Consider the following 22,061-nt stretch of genomic DNA (forward strand, 5'->3'; position numbering starts at 1 on the left):
ACGACCTGGAGTTGTTAGTGGTAGTAGTAGATATTTTAATAATAATTACTTACTGGTGCTATTCGCTAATTCCGAAATTCAATAATTTTCCCAACGTTGTGACTGATGATTTGATGAATATGAAACATATTTTCGAGTTATATTTGGGATTTTAAATTAGCTAAACACTTTCATTAGCAGTGGCGGATACAGGGGAGGGGTGAGGGGCGCCCCCCCCCCTAACCTAGTCTAAAGTAGTGTAATTTAGTTAATTAACGCAAGTTTGTGTTAATTAAACTTGCTCCTAATGTAAGTTTATCGGATCAGCCAATTTTTTGCCCCCCCCCCCTAATAAAAATCCTGGATCCGCCTCTGTTCATTAGTCATTTTCTTTTATTCAAAACTTAAAAAAGAAAATGCAATTCCCTCACATGTAAAGCAAAAAAAGAAGAAGATAAATAAGTGGTTCGGAGCCAATATTGATACCCCCTATTGCTCATTCAAAACATATTTGCAATTCGTTAATTTTATTTAAAAATCAATTCATTAACTAAGTAATTAATCTGACCTGGAATCTACATAACTCACCTTTTCCAAAGCCAAAGCTTGGTTACAGATTTTTAATTCATATATTTCTTCATGTGATGCTTACTGCTTTAATTTACAAGTAAATGGAAATATAATATCATAACTAGGAATTTCGAACTTTCCATACTGCTTTAATTTACAAACAAGCCTTTATAATTATTTCTTCCAAAGCGGAATCAAAAATAAACAAAATAGCTAAAAACACTATCTATTTTACTAATTTTTAACGATGATTGTGACCTTTTCACCGGATTTTTTCAAAGCACCATTTTCAAACTTTCCAGCTAAATCTTTAACACGAGGTCTATCACTTGAATCATATGTTTGAATTTGAAAATTTGAAATATCTACTTTTGGTACTAAATCTTTTACGTCAGGTTGATTCTTTATAGTGTTCTCACTACCTTTTTCAATTCCTCTGCTTGATCTCAAGGTAGATGTCATTGCTCCGATACCATTTTGTTTCAAACTTCCGTTTTCATTAGCTCCACTACTGGGCTTTAAATTAGAATTCTTATTATCACCATTTTTCAAGTTTGATACATTTGATTCACCGGTTCGACTTAAACGTGTTCCTTCACTTTTTTTTAATTTCTGCAAAGCTTCTTGTATAAGCTGACCTTGTTGCTGGGCTCCGTTTTGCTGTGCAAGAGAACTAGTGGACAAAGTTTTCTCGGCTATTTTGGCTGTCTTGTTTATTGACATTTTTTGATCATTCGGTTGTGCACCATTTTGGTTGGTAATATAATTCGATGAAGCAGTCTTAAACTCACTTTGGGTTTTGGGTCCTGCAAGTTTCTTGTCAGTATCAGTTATGTTTCTTTTCTTTGTATCCGCAATGGCATCTAGTCCGTCTTCGCTGGAAATCATGTACGCACTCATTCTCTGTTTAAGCTTAGATCGTGAAAGTGTTTCGCTTAGTTCTTCTTTAAGCATATTCTTTGTATTTGCTTCTCCAGCTTTGAATTCAGATGTTTCTTTAGGTGGTAAGAATTCAAGTTTTGTTGGAGGTGGTAGCTGACCTGGCTTAGGATATTCCCCAAAAGAAATTTGAACTGTTGATTTTGATTTTTTGAAACTATCAAAGTAGGCAGAAGGTGGCTGAGGGGGCGGTGGCATTTTTTCAGGAGTCGCAAATGGGTCCACTAAGTCAGGGGATGAAGTGGTTGGCTTTGAAAGATAGATCTTTGTCGGTACAGATGCTCTTCTTAGTGGCTGAAAGAAAAGAAGCGTTGAGAAAAAATTCGTATAGCCATACTGATCTAATATTTACTAAGTATTTTCAGCATAATCATTATTATTAAATAGTCAGAATGAAATTTATTTCCCTTGGGACGTGCTAAGTGCTGTTTGAGATTCAAAATCAGGAAGGCAGCTTGCTCATTCTGGTGAACGTGAAATCAAATTTTTCTGATGTCGGGAATATATTTTACTGACTTTGAGATTAAATGAATAAAAATAGATGACATGAATGAGTTTTTATGGGTATATTTTATCGGTGGCTGTTGGCATATACGCGGGGGAGTTGAACTTCGGGCCCATACTCTAAATAAAATCTTAGATTTGTACGATTTTTCCTATAATTTCTTACACTTATTTTTGACACTGTTTCCAAATTTATTACCGAAAATTACTAGCCGTACGTGCCTATTTGTGAAGTTACTGCTTTTTGAAACTATGGAATATGAAAACTGGGGCTAATAATTTAAATGGTGTAAAACTCGGAAAATACCTTTGGAGTCATCGTAATTTAACTGATTTTCTAGGATACAAGAATTAAAAAGCTGGGTACAGTTACGTCTGAACTTCTCGAGTGCTGGAATCAGCCAGCTACTTTCCAGATTTTAGACCCAATGATGCCGAGAGACCAATTTTAGTGAGAATCAGAATGAAGTACAAAACATAAGAATTGGGTATCCATTAAAAAATTTTTGATTTAAAGTAAAATAAACCTCGTGTGGTTTTCCTCATTCAACTAATTTCAATGCATGTTTTTGGAAAAAGGTCGGAAATATATTCATACAAAATTATTGTGGTACGATTTCTGAACGGTATTTTATACAAACAAACAAATGTTTTTCTTTTTCACAAAATCGTTTTTACTCCACTCTGTTTTTTTTTGTTGTTTGGGGGAAAAACTAATAATACTGGTATGTGGTATAGACAAAATAACAAAATAATAAATAGCAAAATGGAAAGAAAATGGTATTTTGGATGGCCCCCCAAAAATAAAAGCAAACGTGCTTTCACAGACCAAAAAGGAGTAGATGCTAACGGTTGAAGGATCTGGGCAATAATCCTAAGATTATTCCCCAGATATAGTTAGAATTAGTCATAAACTGTGTCACAAAAGTCTAATAATCACATAGTCTAATAATACTGGTATGTGGTATAAACATTTTAACAAAATATAAATAGCAAAGAAAACGGTAAGAAAACGGTATTTTTGATGGTCACCCCAAAAAACAAAAGTAAAGTGCTTTCGCAGACCAACAAAGAGCCGAAGTTAACAGTTGAAGGATCTGGGGAACAGCCACAAAAGCCATAGTCGTTTTTAAGTAAGACGCAAAGGCTTAGGCCTTAAAAAAAGAAAATTAAGAATATAAGAAAGTAAACAATTAAGTGATTTTACAGACACATTCTTATGCGTTAAAATAAGTGGACATTAATGCAGGGGTAAAACCTTCATCCGAATTGGACTCAGACGGTAGAAAAATGTTTTATTTTAATTGCTAAATTTCTTCCAATTAGTTTTTGAGTTTTCAAAAATAAAATTTATTTTTCATGAATATTCTAAATACAGTATAAGGACAAAGTCCATTTTTTATAGTTGTCTAAAAATAGTGAAAATCATATTCTATCAAAGTAAAAACATTGTCAAAATAACAAAAAATGTCTTTCCACATATTTTACTGAACGATAAGAAAAATAAAAGAAAATAATAGACTTTGACAATCCTATAAACTGTGTTAGCATTTATAAAGCTGGATTAGTAGAGCCAATTTGTAAAATTTATCATGTTTAGTGAGCCATGTTTTGCACATTATGTTTGCACAAAAAAAAACAGTTGCAGAAAAATATGCTTAAAAAACAGAAATGATTAAAAAAACAGTATACTTAACAGTATGTTTAAAAAAGTATATATGTTTAAAAAAAATAGTATGTCTAACGATATGTTAAAAAAACAGTATGTTTAACATTGTGTTCAAGAAAACAGATATGTTTAACAGTATGTTTAAAAAAACAGAGCCATTTGCATAAAAAAACAGTTTTTTTTTGTTTGTTTCAGGATCGAGATAGTTTTTCTTTCTTTTTCTTAAACATACACCAAAATGGCATTTTTTTTTCCATCTCTCAGAATTTGTAATTCACACAAATTGGACTCAGACAAATCGAACCTTGGAGAAAGGCATGCCAGCCAAAATTTATTGCAATTATCCTGGATGTTGCAGCTATATTTACAGTTGTTAGTGCATGTGGAAACAAAGGAAAAGGCCAAACTTGCAAAATTCTAACATTGAATATAAAACTAAAACTGCAGCACTATAGTGCTGAACTAGCACTATACCATATAAACGAAAAGCAGGTCGCCCCCGAACGGGTTGGGAGGATGTCGGAAGTTAAGATTTAAGGGAAATTGAAGCTTCTTAGAGAGTGTAAAGAAGAGAGCTGTGAACATATTGGGATAAAAGAAGAGCGTGAGAATCTGTGTTGGCCTCACGTGGCTTGGTGCTACAGTAAATTGTTAGTAGTAGTAGTAGTAGAATAGAAATTGTCGTTGTCTGCTTGATAATGTTGGGAGTTATCTAAGAAATCTTATCCTCTGGTTAGTTCTTGAAGGGTTTACTTCCAGAGAGTGTAAATTAAGAGCTGGAGTTGTTCAGCGTAAGTGACCTAGGACCTACATGTTTTCTTATGTACTTCAACGAAATCAGAGACAATTTAATTAACCTTCCACACCATTTTACTGCCGAAATCACGGTCCAAGTCGCTATCTAGTACGACCCTGTTCAAACCTCTTTGTCTCTACAAGCTGCTCTATCAGAGACAGAAAGTGATTTGGTGTCTGCATCCAAGGCTAATAAGCTACTAATCACCTAATTTTAGGTCTTTGATTGACATTCCGGCTTTATATTCATGGGTCAAGCTATCAGGAGATCTGACAAAATTTATTTTGGGGATTAAGAAAAAATCTTTTTTTGTGCCCCCCCCCCCGCCCCACCTCTAACCTCTCTTGGGGTATACTTCTTGGTTAGGTCCAATCAACCTGTGAAAGAAGCCGAGAGGGATTCTTTGACCTAAGAGCCTGTTACCATCCACCTGAACTTCCCTCCGTAAAAGTAATGCATTAGCCCCAGACTTATTGCTGAATATGGATGCCAGATCTCTGCAGGTACTCCAGCTCTCTGCAAATCCCAGTGGCAACAATCAAGAGAATCCAAAATAGGTGCTGAAGGACGAGTTGTAACAACAATTGGGCACCATTATAACCACTAATTGAGTGATCTGGCCAGGTATCAATAGCTATTTTGAAAAATTACTTGCAAAACCCTCCCTCCAACCAACCCTCCCTCGCCATCTCTGCTTGTGCCACCGTTTGCCTAGCCAACGTGGGTAACAACAAGTGGTATGATACGGTTGAATTACCTACATGTAAACACCCTGTACTGAGAACTTGAAGAACGATTTTATAAGACGTTGCTCCTATTTGAAATAGTGTTCCGGGGGGGGGTTAGGTTTGAAAGCCTCTCTCTTGGTTCTTTAACGAAAGTTCAACAGATACAACTCTAGGAAGAGACCAATGGGTGTATCTGGCCTTTGGTTTTAGCTTCTTCATGCCAAGAATATTGTCATAAGAAACCAATGAAATAAAAGAAAATGATGTTGAAAAGTTTTTAAAGCTTCAAATTGATGTTACCTATAAAGCTTGCGGTTTTGCACCAATTAGCTGTAACTTGCGCCGAAAGGATAAGATATTTATATCATTTTATTAATTAGTTTCAAATCTATCCAATCACGAGCAAGAACTTTTATATTATTTTGACTTATTTCTTAGATAATGACGTAAAATTTCTTTGTAATAGATATATTGTCCTATTTTAAATTTATTTTCATGCCTTTTCACCATGTCTTCAATTTAAAAGAAAATACAAAGCAAATTTCAAAATATAATTGAGAAGGCTGGTAAAGCTAAATCTAAGCTACTGAGCGATAGCAGAACTGTAGTTTTATCTTGGGACAGTAAAACCGTAAGACCGCGAAAATAATCATACAAAAAACTTGCAAGGGGAGCGTACACCTTAACACGTTGCTAAAGTTTAGCTGAAACGCAGCCGAAAATACAAATCGACCCGGATGAGCAGAGGTGCTATATACACCGAGAGAATAATAGAAGCCTGATAGTTTCTGCTTTTTGGCAAAAAAAGAATGGTTTGGTAAAATTGAAATAGTGATTTGGGAATTACTTGGTAAAATGGATTTAGTTCTAACTGCTAGAAAACGAGCTCAGTAAAGTTCGGTACCCTCGGGCTAAGGAGACCAATAACTAAAAAAGATGACATCTTTCTGTATGTAAGGTAGTGCGACCAGGTATACTTAAAAAAAAATGCATTTATAGTTCTGATTAGGGTATACGGTACTTTTTAATTAAACGAAACACACTGAAGAATTACGCTTAGGTCAGATCTTAGAAAACTGGTTTCATAGCTACAAAGACAAGTAACAGAATAGATGGGAAATATATAATTTGGGCTATATATTTGCACATTTGGGGGCGGGGGTAAAGTATTTAGACAGCGTGAAGTTAGAAAACCTTTCTTACTTCACAATATGGAGAATAATTATAGCTAACACATTTTGCTTGCTGACCCGCTATACTTCACCCCCCCCCCCTAATGTGCAAACACATAGCCCAAATTATATGTTTGCCATCTATTCTGTCACTTGTCTTTGTGGCTATGAAACCAGTTTTCTCATATGTAAACTAAGCGTAATTTTTGAGTGTGTTTCGTTTAATTAACAATTACCGAGAATACTTTTGGTTCTTGGAGTGGGGAGGGGGGATTTAAAGAAGGAGGCATACCAACAAACATCAGTCCCCGGTTATCTTCCACTCTCAGTATAATGGTTTTAGCCAGTAACATTCCCACTGGCACCCTGTGTACGTAGAGGCACTAGCATGTCGTCTATATTATCAACAGGGCCGTATCCGGGATTTTTTTTGGGGGAGGGGAGTGTTTCACAAAAAAAAAACATAAAAAACAAAAAAATGTTTATATTCATTTTTGTTACGTTTTACAAGTCGGATAAACATTTAGGAGGGGGGGGAGTCAAGCCCCCTACCCTCCCCTTCCTGGATACGGCCTTGATTACCAAAGTAGCATTAAAACTAGCATCAAATCTTAGCACCAAAATTAGTAATAAGCACCTCCGATATTAGATAGCTGTAAATTCATAAGATACTGAAATAGTGAACCACTACCCTGACTTTAGATCAGAACAGGTTCTTCCAGGACACCACTGAATTGACTTTAGTTATATAAAAAAAGTAATACATTTTTTATATAAGTAGGTTATCTAGACGGCCATTCAGAAATATATTTTACTAATACCATGATTTAGCTAGTGCTAGTTCGAGCCAATCAGATATTTGGTAGGATATTCTCATTGGCTGAAAAATTCGACGATAAATTTTGATTGGCTGAAACTAGAAATATTTAAGTCTTGGAATTAGTAAAATCTCATTGTGTATGGGCTTTAGGGGTGAACAAACACAAAAGCGATTCAACCCGTTTTACTTAAAAAAAAAGGACAATAAAAGAATGCTTAACTCTACAAGGAGAACTTTTTTTCCTAATGACTAACTTCTTACCCCAAAAGAATATCAGAGGCTCAAAGTCTACGAGGTGAACAATGAACTCTTTTTCATCGGCTAAGCCATGTTTAAAGCAAGTAAAATTTATCCTCAGCATTATAAGCTTTTGAACAATGTATTTATAGTAATTTTTCTACATTTAGCTTTCGAGTTATAAACAGAAAAAAGAAAATTGTTGTTCTTGTGAAGTTTGGTTTTCTGAACACTTTACTGCAGCTTGGTGGACTTTAGGCTTGAACCTCTTTTCCTTAGAAGCATAACAGTTGCACCAAACGTAAATTTATTAGATGCTAGTCTTGTAACTTACCTGGTCAGTGGGCAGTGGCGGTGGCACAGGAGGTGCTGAGAGAGTTCTTAACACAACCTCTTTTTCTATTTGAATTCGTTTTTCGGCTGGCACTGATTCTTCAAATCGAACTTGTTTCGGAGCAATAACATCAAGTTCTTGCTTAGTCACGATAAAAACTTCCTTTTCTAAGACCTAGAACCAAAATTTGGCAATATATTTTTCTTGGAAGAAACACCGTAAACTGATTTGCAGGAATAAGGCCATTACGCAGATGCCTATAGGTGGGGGGAGGGCGGGAGCTAGTAAGTTTTCTTCGGCAATTTGAAAAACAATATTGAATGGATGCCCAAAGTAGGAAGAGGAATATGAGAGGAGAGTTAGATTTTACCTTGATTCCACACGATTTATCCCTCTTGCCTTCATAGGTGAAAAAATATTTTACTATATTGAAGTAGGCCTTTTAGCTTATATATTTAGTCTTCTATAATGCCGCAGCCAAGGCTGTGTAAAGGATTATTCATCATAAAATATAGATTCATATGATGCCTAATTGAGACAAAAAATTTTCACCATATAATTAATTACTTCTCGTATATTGGTTTAGATCACTTTCATAATTCAGAACTAAGTCACATGATATGCTTAAACTCGCACACGGGTTTTTTCTATAAGCTAAGAATTGGTAATAAAGTCTTCTGATTGGCTATCCTTAAATAAATTCAAGAAAAGTCCAAACTAGTTATAATTCCATAGCTTAACCAAATCTTAATACAAAAAGAGCCAGTGTTAGCTGAATATCAGCATTAGGAGACCTCAATGTCAACTAATCTCATTTTAATTAAGCCTTGAGGAAGATGTAAATTTGAGAAAATTGTAACTAAAATAAATTGAAACCCGAAGAAAATTCTTTACTGCTATCAAAATGTGTTATATGACATTTTTTTTGCCAAACTAAGTTTTACAGCCAACCCCATTAAGCAAAACATGTTCAGTGGATTGGTGCAATCCATTTCACCGTATTTGGTTTTAATGAAAACCAAAAACTTTTGTTTTTGTGATTATTAATTTTAATTTCTGTTCGTTTTAAGTTTCATTTGGTCATTGATAGTAATTTCTGTTCGCTTTAAGTCTGAATTTGGTTTAATGAATCCTGAAGGGAATTTGCTGCTAAAGCTGTTTTATGACATTTGTTGTCAAACTAATTTTTAGAGCCAACCCCGTTAAGCAAAACATGTTGAGTGGATTGGTGCAATCCAATTCACCGTATTTTGGTTTTAATGAAAACCAAAAACTTCTGTTTTTGTGATTATTAATTTTAATTTCTGTCCGTTTTAAGTTTCATTTGGTTATTGATTGTAATTTCTGTTCGCTTTAAGTCTGAATTCGGTTTAATGAATCCTGAAGGGAATTTGCTGCAAAAGGTGTTTAATGGCATTTGTTGTCAAACTAATTTTTACAGCCAACCCCGTTAAGCAAAACATTTTGAGTGGATTGGTGCAATCCATTTCACCGTATTTGGTTTTAATGAAAACCGAAAACTTCTGTTTTTGTGATTATTAATTTTAATTTCTGTTCGCTTTAAGTCTAAATTCGGTTTAATGAATCCTGAAGGGAATTTGCTGCAAAAGGTGTTTTATGACATTTGTTGTCAAACTAATTTTTACAGCCAACCCTGTTAAGCAAAACATGTTGAGTGGATTGGTGCAATCCATTTCACCGTATTTGGTTTTAATGAAAACCAAAAACTTCTGTTTTTGTGATTATTAATTTTAATTTCTTTCCGTTTTAACTTTCATTTGGTTATTGATTGTAATTTCTGTTCACTTTAAGTCTAAATTCGGTTTAATGAATCCTGAAGGGAATTTGCTGCAAAAGGTGTTTTATGACATTTGTTGTCAAACTAATTTTTACAGCCAACCCCGTTAAGCAAAACATGTTGAGTGGATTGGTGCAATCCATTTCACCGTATTTGGTTTTAATGAAAACCAAAACTTCTGTTTTTGTGATTATTAATTTTAATTTCTCTCCGTTTTAAGTTTCATTTGGTTATTGATTGTAATTTCTGTTCGCTTTAAGTCTGAATTCGGTTTAATGAATCCTGAAGGGAATTTGCAGCAAAAGGTGTTTTATGACATTTGTTGTCAAACTAATTTTTACAGCCACGCCCGTTAAGCAAAACATGTTGAGTGGATTGGTGCAATCCAATTTTGGTTTTAATAAAAACCAAAAACTTCTGTTTTTATGATTATTCATTTTAATTTCTGTCCGTTTTAAGTTTCATTTGGTCATTGATAATAATTTCTGTTCGCTGAAAGTTCGAATTCGGTTTAATGAATCCTGAAGAGAATTTGCTGCAAAAGGCGTTATGTGACATTTTTTTCAAACCGATATTTACGACCATCTTATTAAACGAAACACGTTAATGACAATCTAGAGTTTCTGTTATTTGTTATTATTCATTTTAATTTCTGTCATTTCCGGGTTTCATTTGTCCATTGATAGTAATTACTGTACGCTTCAAGTCTGAAATTCGGTTTAATCAATCCTGAAGAGAATTTGCTACAGCTATTTGAAGGGCGTTATGTGACATTTTTGTCAAACTAACTTTTATAGCCAATCCTGTTAAACAAAACATTTTCAATGGATTGGTGCAATCCATTTCACCGTATTTGGTTTTAATGAAAACTAAAAGCTACTGTTTTTGTGATTATTAATTTTAATTTCTGTTCGTTTTGAGTTTCATTCGGTCATTGATAGTAATTTCTGTTCGCTTTAAGTCAGATTTCGGTTTATTGAATCATGAAGAGTATTTTCTGCAGCTATGTCTGAATTTGATTTACTGCAGTTCGAATGTTGCAGCCTAATTTAGAACCATTTTTGTTCGTCTTCGACGTTTAAAAGCCTATGATTGTTCACCTTTTTTAAGAGATTTCTCTTTGAAACACATCTTTTGAAATTAATTTCTGCTTGTTTAAATTGAAATAATTTTCTTATTGGCTAATAATAGGAATATTTGTATATTCCTGTAAGTTTAAAGTTTGCTAATATTTATAAAGTTTAATTGGACAAAATTTAAATATTCACTCAAAATTGTTGACTAGGAATAGCTGTTTTTATATCAAATCTTAACAATAGTTTTGCTTTAGAGCTTTGAAAAGATGGGGAGGAGATTGTTAATCAAATGGATTTAAACTCTATGCGATTTTGGCCTGAAGCCATCCTGTTCCAGCCAAATTGTTATTCTTTACCCCATCCTGTTATACCCTTTAATATTAATCTGTCATTTTATTAAAATGATTTTATTATATGTTATTGTAACTATTTTTTGTTTAATTAAGTCTATGGTAGAAATATTTTTGTTAGATGGCTGTAAAAAAAAAACTCTTAAAGAATTCTAGGCATGTCCGTGGGGTTGTTTATATTTTCAACATTAATTAGCCCACTTTTTTTGCAATTTTTTCAAACTCGTCCCGCCTCCAAAATAAATTAACGCTTCTGAATGAGCTATACTTGACATTTTAATGTATATTACTTGTTCATATGCAGAAGATTGCCTTATCTCTAAAAAGATAAGACAGAAATTCGTTAATTCCTTCTTAGCAAAGATAAAGGAAAAATCAAATAGACTAGTGTATTTTACGTGCATTTTCTGACATATGCCCTTTATAAACGCTACACATACTTAGGTTGTGTCTAATAGCACTTCATTGTTCATACATTAAGAAAAGATAATATCGGCGTCCAAAGAAGTCCTTATTGATGTAGTGGTGTCAATGGAGACAATCCTGTGCCCTGTCCACAAAGATTCTTTATCCTCTCGAGGTTTTCAAAAATACCTTTTTTGAGATATTATCGCTGAAAAATACCTTCTTTGATGTTTTCATTACAAAAAGAAAAGAATGACAAATTTCCCTCGCCTCTGGACATTATAAAAATAGGTTTGATTCACCCTTCCCCCTAAATTTTCTTGAATTGAAGCTGCTGTAATGATAAGTATTTTCTAACTTTCCATTACCAAGTTATTGATTAAATACTATCTATCGTACATAATTTCACCAAAAGCCTCAATAGCCTGTTAAGCAAACAAAAATCCCATTTGACCTTTTTAAGCAAAATAGGAGCCTAGAGGATTAGGCCCCTTAGCATAATCTTATACTGTAGTTCTTAACCACATCACGTCAAATTACCTCAAATTGAGTAAAAATAAAATTCAAAGAGTACAAGGGGGTATTGTTCAGGGGTACCATTTCACAAAAACACAGGAGAGGGAGGGAAGGTTTATTTTTTCAGTTTTGATAAGTTGAAGATACATAAAAAGGAATTTTCAAAATCTAGGAGGGGGTGGTAATTGCTCCCTCCAATTGGCACTCCTGGTATTGATACCCTATTTAATTTTAGAAATAGCTTGAATATCTTGGATGAGAATAATATAGTTCCCTATTGTATTCTCATTCCCAAACAGAGGTCAACAATCGCACCCTTAAATAAAAGCTGACTTACTAGTTTCAGTAAAAACGTACGACTTTCCAAAGAACAATTAGCTATTGACTGAATCAAAAATTATCTCTTATCAGCAGTAACATACCTGTGATTTAGGAGGATTATTATCATTGCAGAACATTTGTTCACGAACGTGACGAAATTCCTCGAGTAGCTGAAATGATTAAAATATCAATTGCAAAATAATTGTTACGCAAAACAATTTGATAGAAGTACAAGTTAATTTGCTAAATTGGTGTCAAAAAGTAATTTAAAATTAGATGAATTTCCAGAGTATAAACACTATTAGATTGCAAATCACTCGTTGAATCTTTTAGCACACAAAGTTGGGTTAGGGTCAAGGACAGGATTTGAATTGGGTTAGGGCCAAGGTTAATGATTATTTTTAGAGGAGGGAGAAGACTGAAGGAAATCCTTTTTTCACCATCATTTCTTGATAGTCCCCTATTTTGGCACCCTTTTTGAAATTTTTGAGCCTAGGAGGGGAGGAAATCCCTGCCCCATCTCACAAATGACACCCAGTTTGTGAACATTTCATTTAAATAAAGCTTATAGGGAATTTCAACATTTCATTTTGAAAGGGAAATGCCCCACTTGTTCCAAAGATTAAGAGCAAGCCCCAAATTCTGAAAGGGTTTATGTAGGCCTATGGCTATTGTACAATCGAAGGAGAATATTCACACATCCATTATGTGCAAAATATCCACCGTTTGAATATTTTCTAATAAATACTTTTTTTGCAGATTTTTTTTGGGCAGGGGGACGGAATTTGGTAAAATTCTAGAAAAAATCCAACTGCAGCAAAGGAGAATCCACGGTCTGATTTAAAGCTGACACCAGCTTTATTTGAACTGACAACACTTATCTTGAGAAGAGTTATGCAATGGAGGAAAAATGGGGAGGTCACTGTGACCAACCAGTCAGTAAGTATAGACTGTGTGAGTAAATACTATCATATTATTATTATTTTTCCACGATTACACCGTTTTTATTGTTTTTTAATGTCACTAGTCATCCATTTCTCATAACCTTGGGTTATGGGAGAACCCAATTTTCTCAATATTTATTTATAAAAACACTAGTCTAAAGAAAGCCCGTGGATTTTTATGCATAAATACACTAAAATTGTAAAACAAACAAAAGTAATTTAAAAGCTAACTAGGTAGGGTACCTGACTCTAAATCTTGGGGGGTCGCGGGGTCGAGCTTGGCACTTGGCTTTTTTTTAGATCACTAAAAATGTTAACGTTGAGAATTCATTCCTTTTTTTTAAAAAGAGTTGTATACGTAGAAAAAAAAATGGACTTCAGACATATGCCCATGCAGATGGACAAAGAATAGTATTAAAAGAGGAAAGGGTTACCTTTTCTCTTTGTACACTAATGTTTCCCAAATAAAAAAAAACTGCAAGTCTATCCGGTTTTCCTCACAGCTGGGGGATGAAGTTGAAAATTTCAGTGGATATTTAATTGAGGGGAGGGGCCAAGGGAAATTTCTAATTTATGTTGGAGACAGCAAACTTTTATACGCTACGATTTTTTTATGTCCGTCATTCTGTAGGTTTTTATGCTAGCATCTCGTTTGATTCAATGGAATTGAACCTCTGAAGCCTGGTAAACAACTATGTTTAACTACATTTATTTAACTATATTTAAAATAAGGTAAATAACTATTAAAAAGGTAAATAGGCAAAAAGGTATATAAATATAAGGTATATAATAGGTATAAAAGGTACAGGGTAAAAAAATAACTATATTTAATTATAGAGAGCATTTGAGCCACACAATTCATAAACTGTTTTGGAACCCAATGTTAGTTTACTTAATACATAATTTAGTTCCATATACACAATTAAATACTTTATTCAAGTCCAAGAAGGTTGACAGTATATTTTTATTTTGCCGGAATTTTTAATTAACAACTTCTTCGATAGAAACTGGAGGAAAAATATGGTAGCTGTATTCCGTCATTAGGCGATCGATTCCCTCATTAAGAAAGGCTACTTCTTGGTTGCACCGACATTCAAGCCTAGCCCCATCTTTGTGATATTGCTCAAAATAGGCCAGTGACGGTTCTGGCCTCTCTTGTGCCCAGGGCAAAATCTTGAGTAGAGCCCCCTGTCTCCCACAGAATTTTCATATCCAATCTTAACAAAATCTTCATTTATTAACCAAATATCTTTGAATTTATAAATTAATTCATAATTTATTTTTCAATTATTTTGAATTTATTATTTAAATTATTTAATTATTATTAATTATTTTAAATCAACTATTTTGATTATTATTACTTTATTATTTTTTATTTTATTATTTAATTAATAATTGATTAATTATTAGATATTTCCGTATCATATCCAGCGTAAAACATGGCTGTATTCTTTCTCCGTTCCTCTTCGTCCTTGCCGTCGACTACATACTCTGTGATTGCACAGAGTTTGGAATCCAAATTGGAGAAGCCAAACAGCAAGCCAACCTAGATTTTGCTGAGGATATTGCCTTGATGGAAAGTAACAAGACGAAACTCCAGGATCTTCTCAATACTCTCCGTGAAATTGCTGAACGACTTGAAATTACTGATGACCTCAAGATTAACACAGAGGAGAAAAAGAGCATGGCAACTACTGATTTCCCCTGGACATAAAGTGTGGAAATTGAACTGTTGAGCAGGTCTTAGAGTTGAGGTACCTCGCCAACACAGCGGAAAATTCGGGGTCAAGCGAGCAGGAAGTGCAGCTGAGGATAGGGCAAACCAGTGGAGCTTTTAACCAACTAAAACCAGCATGGCAATCGAAAAAGCCTTCTATGAAATTAAAAATGAGGCTATTTAGTAGCAATATCCTTTCTGCACTTTTCTGCAGCAGCGAGTGCTGGAATTTAAACCAGCAACAAGAGAGACGGATTCTTGCCTTCAAAAACAACTACCATCAGAGGATTCTGAACATCGACTTGAAAGATCACGCCAGAAACCTGATAGTTTGCTCTATCTCAGGCAAGCCACGTAGAGTTCAGGCCATAGTTGCAGACATCATTCGGAATTGCGATACCTTGGGCACGTGATCCGTATGAAAGACGATAGGATCCTGAGAAAATGTTGGAAATGGCGACCTCAGGGAATCCGCAGTAGAGGTCGAACAAAGAACAACTTGCGTCGCACCTATCAACGGGACCTGTCCAACATTCACACGACAATCCAACCCAAATGGGAAGATGTTTGGGTGGCGGCACACATGCGAGATGACTGGCGCCTCTTCGTGGATGCCCTGGGTTCATCTGGCGCCACAGGAGGATATAAGGTCTGAGATAAGGTCTGCTTCGTTTCAATAAAAATAAAATTTCAAAGGTTAAAAAATGATTATATTTGATAGACTATTTATTTGAAATTTTGTGCCCCTAAAATTTCTACGCCCGGGGCAAGTGCCCCATCTGTCCCTCCCCTAAAACCAACTCTGAAATAGGCTTGCCTATTTTCTTTTTGGAATGTCAGTCTTTTGCAACTTCAATAATAACAATTGGTTTTTAAAAATACGTATCTCACAACAATACCCAGAGGCTATAATCTGTTAAGGACTAAACACAATACAACACTAACAATTCAATTATTTAAGAACAAAAGAAGGATAAAAGGACAAAAGGAGCTTGACTTACTCGACCTCAACCAAACTATACACAAAGGTCAAAACCTCAAAACACGAATACACTCTTAGCGCCCACCCCCCCCCCTCCACCAAAAAAACTTGACCATATTTTACCATTTTCTATTTTTTGTTTTGGAAGTCATACTCTTTTTAAGCTAAAATTAGCAGGCCTACCATTTTTTATGACTCAAATGACTTACGTACTATGATTTTGATAACAAACTCTAGGCAAATGAAAAACACAGGAATGAAATTAACAAATTCTTGTTTCAATGTGTAAAGCAGCGTTAAACCAAAAAGAAATTGGCTAAATTTGAAGGGCTAGCCGGGATAGGTGAATCTCAGTAAATTTAGGCTTTAGAAAACCTCTTGTTAATCCATTGGTAATTTCAAAACCTCTTGGTAATTGCATTGTATTTTTTCAGGTCAAGTGAAGTCCCAAGACGCTAGATGGTGTTGATGATTTTTATTTGCGGCATTAGTGGCACTTTCCGCTCTTACATGTTTCTCCAACTCTTTGGCCACACCTATAATCTAATTAACCAAATAATACACGTTTCCAAATACTAAAGCACTAGTAGGAGGCGTTTTTCATATACTTCCAATTTCCTTATTTGGGCTGAGAAATGGAGATAATTCTAATTAACTTTGAAAATAGCACCACGATCTGCGTTCTTTTGCATATATCCTTAAACAACGATTACGAACTTTTTTTACGCAAAATTTTATGAAAAATCAAGTTCAAAAGAACTGGGACTAAAAAAAATCTTCACTTCCATTCTCACAAAATCACTATATCTTATTGAAAATATTCTTAAATGAGTCCATTTCGTCTCAAAATATCGCCTTAAAAAATAAACGTTTGAATACATGTATTGTTTTCTCTAAGACACAAGCTAAACTTTTCCCATATTTGTTTAATTTTTGATAGTTCTAAGTTTTAGCATGACTCTTTGATTTGAGGTGACTTTTTAATTCAGGTGACTAATGTATAAAGTATTATAATTTATTTTGAGTTGATACTACAAAATGCAAATGAAAATATAGTATTAGGTCCATAATAGGGCAAATACTCTAAAACCACATACTTTAAGCTCTACGAAATCTCACTTACCTTTTGATGCTGTTCCTTTGGCATTTTATTTATTATATTATCTGTGTCCTGCTTCATGATGTTAGTCTCCTTGAAAAAAAAAAAAAATCAAATTGGACAAAAAAAGCACTTATTTGTGTGTCAGTATTTTGAGTTATCTTAACAGTAAAGAGACTTGCTTACAACTGTTGGAAAATTTTTGTTCTATTGGAAAATATTCGACCTAAACTAAGCTAATGAACCACCTACCGGGTTTTCAAAAAGATTGGTTCTTGTTAATTAAACGAAAAACACTCAAGAATTACGCTTAGGTTAGATCCAGGGGCGGATCCAGGATTTCTTAGGGGGGGGGGCAAAAAAGGTTGATCCGATAAAATTCCGTTAGGATCAAGTTTAATTAACGCAAACTTGCGTTAATTAAGTAAATTACACTACTTTAGACTACGTTAGGGGGGGGGGGTGCACGCCCCCCTCTCCCCCCTCTGAATCCGCCACTGGTTAGATCTCAGAAAACCGGTTTCATAGCCACAAAGACAGATAACAGGTCACAGAATGCATTGGACTTTGGACTATAATTTGGACTATATCTTTGCACATTAAGGGGAAGGGTGGGGGTCAGGTAATGTTAGGCCAAGTTAGGAGCGCTGTACAAATAATTTTCCCCCGACCCACTAATGTGCAAATATATAGTCCTAATTATGTTATTATATAAACTAAAGGCTATATGGAGGTTATATTTCATTAGGTTTAACCAAACTTCACTTCTTAGGTGTGTTTCGTTTAATTAACAAGTACCAAAAGATTTTGCTTTAAATAAGGATGAATTCACTTAAAGTCTACTAAAACGAAAAAGTAGATATATTGAGGATGTACACATACTAGAGATTTTAAAAAGTTGTAAATCATAACAGTAACGCCATCTAGCTTTCAATTATTAAAGACAAATTCGTCCTTGAACCAGATACCGGTACCCACAAAATCACTGAAGACTTATGCCCGGGCTACATCATAGTCACGTTTGTCTATAAAAAAAGCCAATTTTTATGAATGACATGACATTTTTTTTTTTAGCGTCACACTTGTATTTGAAAAGTACTTAAAAAGTCTTTAGATTAGTTTAAAGAGTTTGCACCAACACTGTTTGAGTCCAACTGTTTTCTACTAATAAAACGTTTTCTTAACTTTTGCCAGATTCATCTCACAAATAGAAGTACCGCCGTTCTAAGCTTTCATCTTTTCCAGTTTTGAAAAGTATATATATTGAGTATATATATTGAGTAGAGTATATATATATATACTCTATATATATTGTGGTGGTGATGGAGGTGGGGGGAGGGGTGGGAACCAAAATTTTCCTCTGGCACTGAAAACACTAAATTCGCGTCTGTACTTCATGCATCTAGGTTATGCAACATCATCTGCACCACAAATTTTACACTGAAAATATTATTAAATATTAATGTGCAAACTATGGCTGGTTGAGCCTTTTTACTAAATGTCGAGATTTTGCGGTAAAGTTAAATACCTTTCCAGCATTTTAAGTCTTAAGCAGAAAAAAGGAAAAATCTTGCTTAAATCGTACAAAAATACAAAAAATAACCAATAATAAAACTTTGTCAATTAGAAAACGAAAAGAAATAATTGAAAAAACCTTTTCTATAAAAAAAAATTAAGAAAAGTAAATAAGCTTATTAAAACCTAAAACGAGCAAAAATACAGCCAAATTATAATTCAAACCAGAAACTAACAGAAATTACTGTAAATGGATGACTGAAAGCCAGTAAAGATAACAAATACTATAATGAATGAATACACGAATCCTAAACTGAACAGAAATTAAAATGAATAATTAAGTCAAATTTAAACAAACAAAAATTGTCACAAATAAGAAACTGGCTACATCTCCTTCCACAAAACCTTTAAGAGCAAGAGCGTCAATGGTTTTACAATGGTGATCATGATTTCTTTTTTTGATGTTGATGTTATGACAAACAAAAATAAACTTATAATGTTCAAAACACGTATCTTTTTCACTAAAGGACAAGCGATATTCAAGCAATTCAGAGGGCTTGAGAGGATGGGGGAGGGGCAGTCCTAATCTTATTTACGCTAGTTCTTATTTTTAAACTTTGATTAAAAGGTTGAAATTTAAACCAACAATAAATTACTGCTTCGCGGTTTATGCAGCATATTTTTGATAAACTGTTTTAAGCAAACCGGTTTGTGATATTTAAAACAACAATAAATTACTGCTTCGCGGTTTATGCAGCATATTTTTGATAAACTGTTTCAAGCAAACCGGTTTGTGATATTTAAAACAACAATAAATTACTGCTTCGCGGTTTATGCAGCATATTTTTGATAAACTGTTTCAAGCAAACCGGTTTGTGATATTTATCTATATCTGTTGAATTCTGTAAAACTAGCGTTTCACTGAAAACATAAAACCGGCGTAACAAAACGGAAATAGAAGCAGGAAAATCCTTAAGTGGCTTGCAAAAAATAAAAGAATAATTGAAAAGGCTATCAAAAGTCTTTTGCCGCCCATGAAAACAATAAAAATTACGACAGAATCCTAACTCTCAAAGAAAAAAAGAAGAAGAAGAAGAAAAAAAGAGGTCGGGAAAAGAGAAAAAAAAGAGGTCAGGAAAAAGAGGAAAAAGAGAAAAAAAAGAAGAAGAAGAAGAAAAAAAAGAGGTCAATGCTACAAATACAAAACAAAATCGTTTTTATTTATGGAGGTGGTTGTAAATTTGCTGTGCAGGGTTTTCAACAAAGGATATTCAAACGATGGATTTTTCATTTTGATCCGACGCAATTTTTGAGAGGTTTCAGAATCTGTTTCAAAATTCCTGTAAATTTGTTTTCAAAATAACATTTTACTATTAAGATTAACTAATATAATAATTAGCATACCCGAATCAGCTGAAAATGACAATTTTTCCTCACTAGACAGTGTTTTTTAATACTAGTTTTTAAATTTTTGGGTACTATTGGTCATGGCTCGGGCTATAATGGTTGCAGCTGTTACTGCAACCATTATAGCAAAGGCAGACCTAACAAAGTCTATAAAAAAGCGCGGAGGAAATGTAAACGAAGAATCAGTGCTCGTTTTAATTGCTTGTTTTAAATCATTCGATGGGCTTCTCAAATTTTATCTATTCATTTATTGTTCAATGATGTATGTTTTTTCCATTTTAAATTAATTCTTATTTCTAGGAAATATCCTTATGAATGCTTAAAGTTGACTGAATTGTGTCTGCTTTGACGCTAAAACCTAAAAAAACGCGGCTGACTGGACCAGATTGCCTCTGAAAAACTTGATTAGCTCTAAAGTAACTCAGCAATTGAGCAGCATGAAAAATATTAGATTTTATTTTCTATATAAAAAAGAAAATAAGAAATAATAGATAGTACTCAATTTATAAATATTACTTAGTTGAAAACTGGGCTCCTGGTCATTGTAAGTTTTATTTATTAATCTCATGCTGGATGCAGACTGCAGAGGATTCGCCTGCCTTCCAGTTCTTAGATGGATTATCTAGAGCCTTTTATACTTAACCATTGAGTTAATTTCTTCTAAAGTGTAAATAATCATTAGTTTAATTACTAATTTTTTCACGTTTTCCTCACATATTTAGTTTAGTTTACATTTTCAAGACTGGTGCAACAAGTCTTACCGTGTTAATGCATCCATGTTGTTCTTTGTCGTCAAATATGTCAAGAATAGAGCCCTGAGAAAGGCTGCGTTTCAATAATTCGATATTTCGTTTTTCTTCCTAGAAAAAGAATCAATTAATAGAACTATCAAATATTTTTTGGTCAGACGTTTGTGAGTAAAGAACGGCGTATGCTAGCTAACCAAAGCCCTAAACGACAAAATTTCGAAAAAGATAAATTTGTCAAAAGTATCCCTCTTGAAATATTGATAACTCCAAAGTTTCATAAAAGTATCACCAACAATGAGTCCTAACATGTAAAATTTTACTTACTATTTAAGTCCCATCTTAACTCTCACTACTTAACTACTTAACTACTTAAGTCTCATCTACTTAAGTCCTCGAAGGTTATTTTGGACTACAAGGGGTTTCTTGGCTGGTTTCAGGACAGTGGCAAGCCATTCCTCTCTGTCTGGGGCAGTGGCGTAATTTTGTTAAAATCCTGGAGGGGGAGCACAGTTGGAGTCAATTTTCCCAGATCAAGAGAAAAAGACAGTGAAAAACTAAAAATGAGCCATATAGTACCATAAGAGTAAAGATATACTGAAGAAAACACCTGTTTTTAAGGATGCTTGAATTATGCAGGCTTATCTTAGTTTTGACATGATTTTTGCAGAAACTAAATTTCAGCTGAGGGAGCAAACTGAGATCTGGGGGAGGGACTGGAGGGAGCAGTTGCCCCCCCACTGCTCCCTAGCAAATTACGCCCCAGGTCTGGGGCCCAGATTATAGAGCCACGTCACTGACCTTACACCGATTAACTTATAATTACCAACAAAAAGTTATGAGTCTAAGAAAAATTGTGTAATTTCTTAAGAGATCTTAAAGAGAATCTTAAAGAGAATTGCATTCACCTTGTCATCAAAAATTTGTTTATATACATTTTTGTTACGTTTTAATGAGTTGGACAAACACTTCGGAAAGGGCTCACCCCCGCCCCTCCTATGTACGCACTTGTTTATGACACATTAAACCTCACCCTAATTAATATCTACGTTTTGAAAAAAAGTGATATTGGCAGTCTATTTACAAAAAAGTCTGAGGTTTAACTTCCAAAAGTGGGATGCTTAATTCTCGAATTTTTGTATTTTCATTCTAGTTTCAACAAATTAAGCCTGAAGTTTAAATCCCCCAAAAAGTTTTACTTGCAGATGGACCGTATCCCGGTTTTCTTAGGGGGGGAGGTTACACAAGGTTTTTTTCGGGGGGGGGGGGGGCTTACAAAAAACCTAAGAAAACTCATAAAAAAAATTGTTTATATCCATTTTTGTTATGTTTTTACGAGTCAGACAAACATTTCAGGGGGGAGGGGGTCCAAATCCCTAGCCCGCACCCCCTGGATACGACCTTGATTTGCAGTCTAGTTACAAGAAATTACCTCTG

At 34.3% G+C, this 22,061-nt stretch overlaps 1 protein-coding gene across 4 annotated transcripts in view; it reads right to left on the reverse strand.

The window, feature by feature from the left end:
• Positions 1–564: 564 nt before the first annotated feature.
• LOC148940590 (uncharacterized) overlaps positions 565–22,061 on the reverse strand; it is a 394,960-nt gene continuing 373,463 nt past the window's right edge. For 2 of the 4 annotated variants that reach the window (XM_089105582.1, XM_089105583.1), the window contains 5 exons: positions 20,640–20,738; positions 16,981–17,049; positions 12,316–12,384; positions 7,749–7,922; positions 567–1,782 (listed from right to left, as the gene is read on the reverse strand). In XM_089105582.1, the coding sequence (XP_088961708.1) occupies positions 784–1,782; positions 7,749–7,922; positions 12,316–12,384; positions 16,981–17,049; positions 20,640–20,738 (1,410 nt within the window). In that variant the 3' untranslated portion in view covers positions 567–783. Of the gene's footprint in view, positions 1,783–7,748; positions 7,923–12,315; positions 12,385–16,980; positions 17,050–20,639; positions 20,739–22,061 lie in introns of all 4 variants that reach the window. The other 2 variants (XM_089105580.1, XM_089105581.1) reach the window with 2 other exon arrangements.

The sequence above is a fragment of the Artemia sp. Qi Xiang Cuo genome, chromosome 19, assembly GCF_049724085.1.
Source record: "Artemia sp. Qi Xiang Cuo chromosome 19, ASM4972408v1, whole genome shotgun sequence".
Taxonomy (NCBI): Eukaryota; Metazoa; Arthropoda; class Branchiopoda; order Anostraca; family Artemiidae; genus Artemia; species Artemia sp. Qi Xiang Cuo.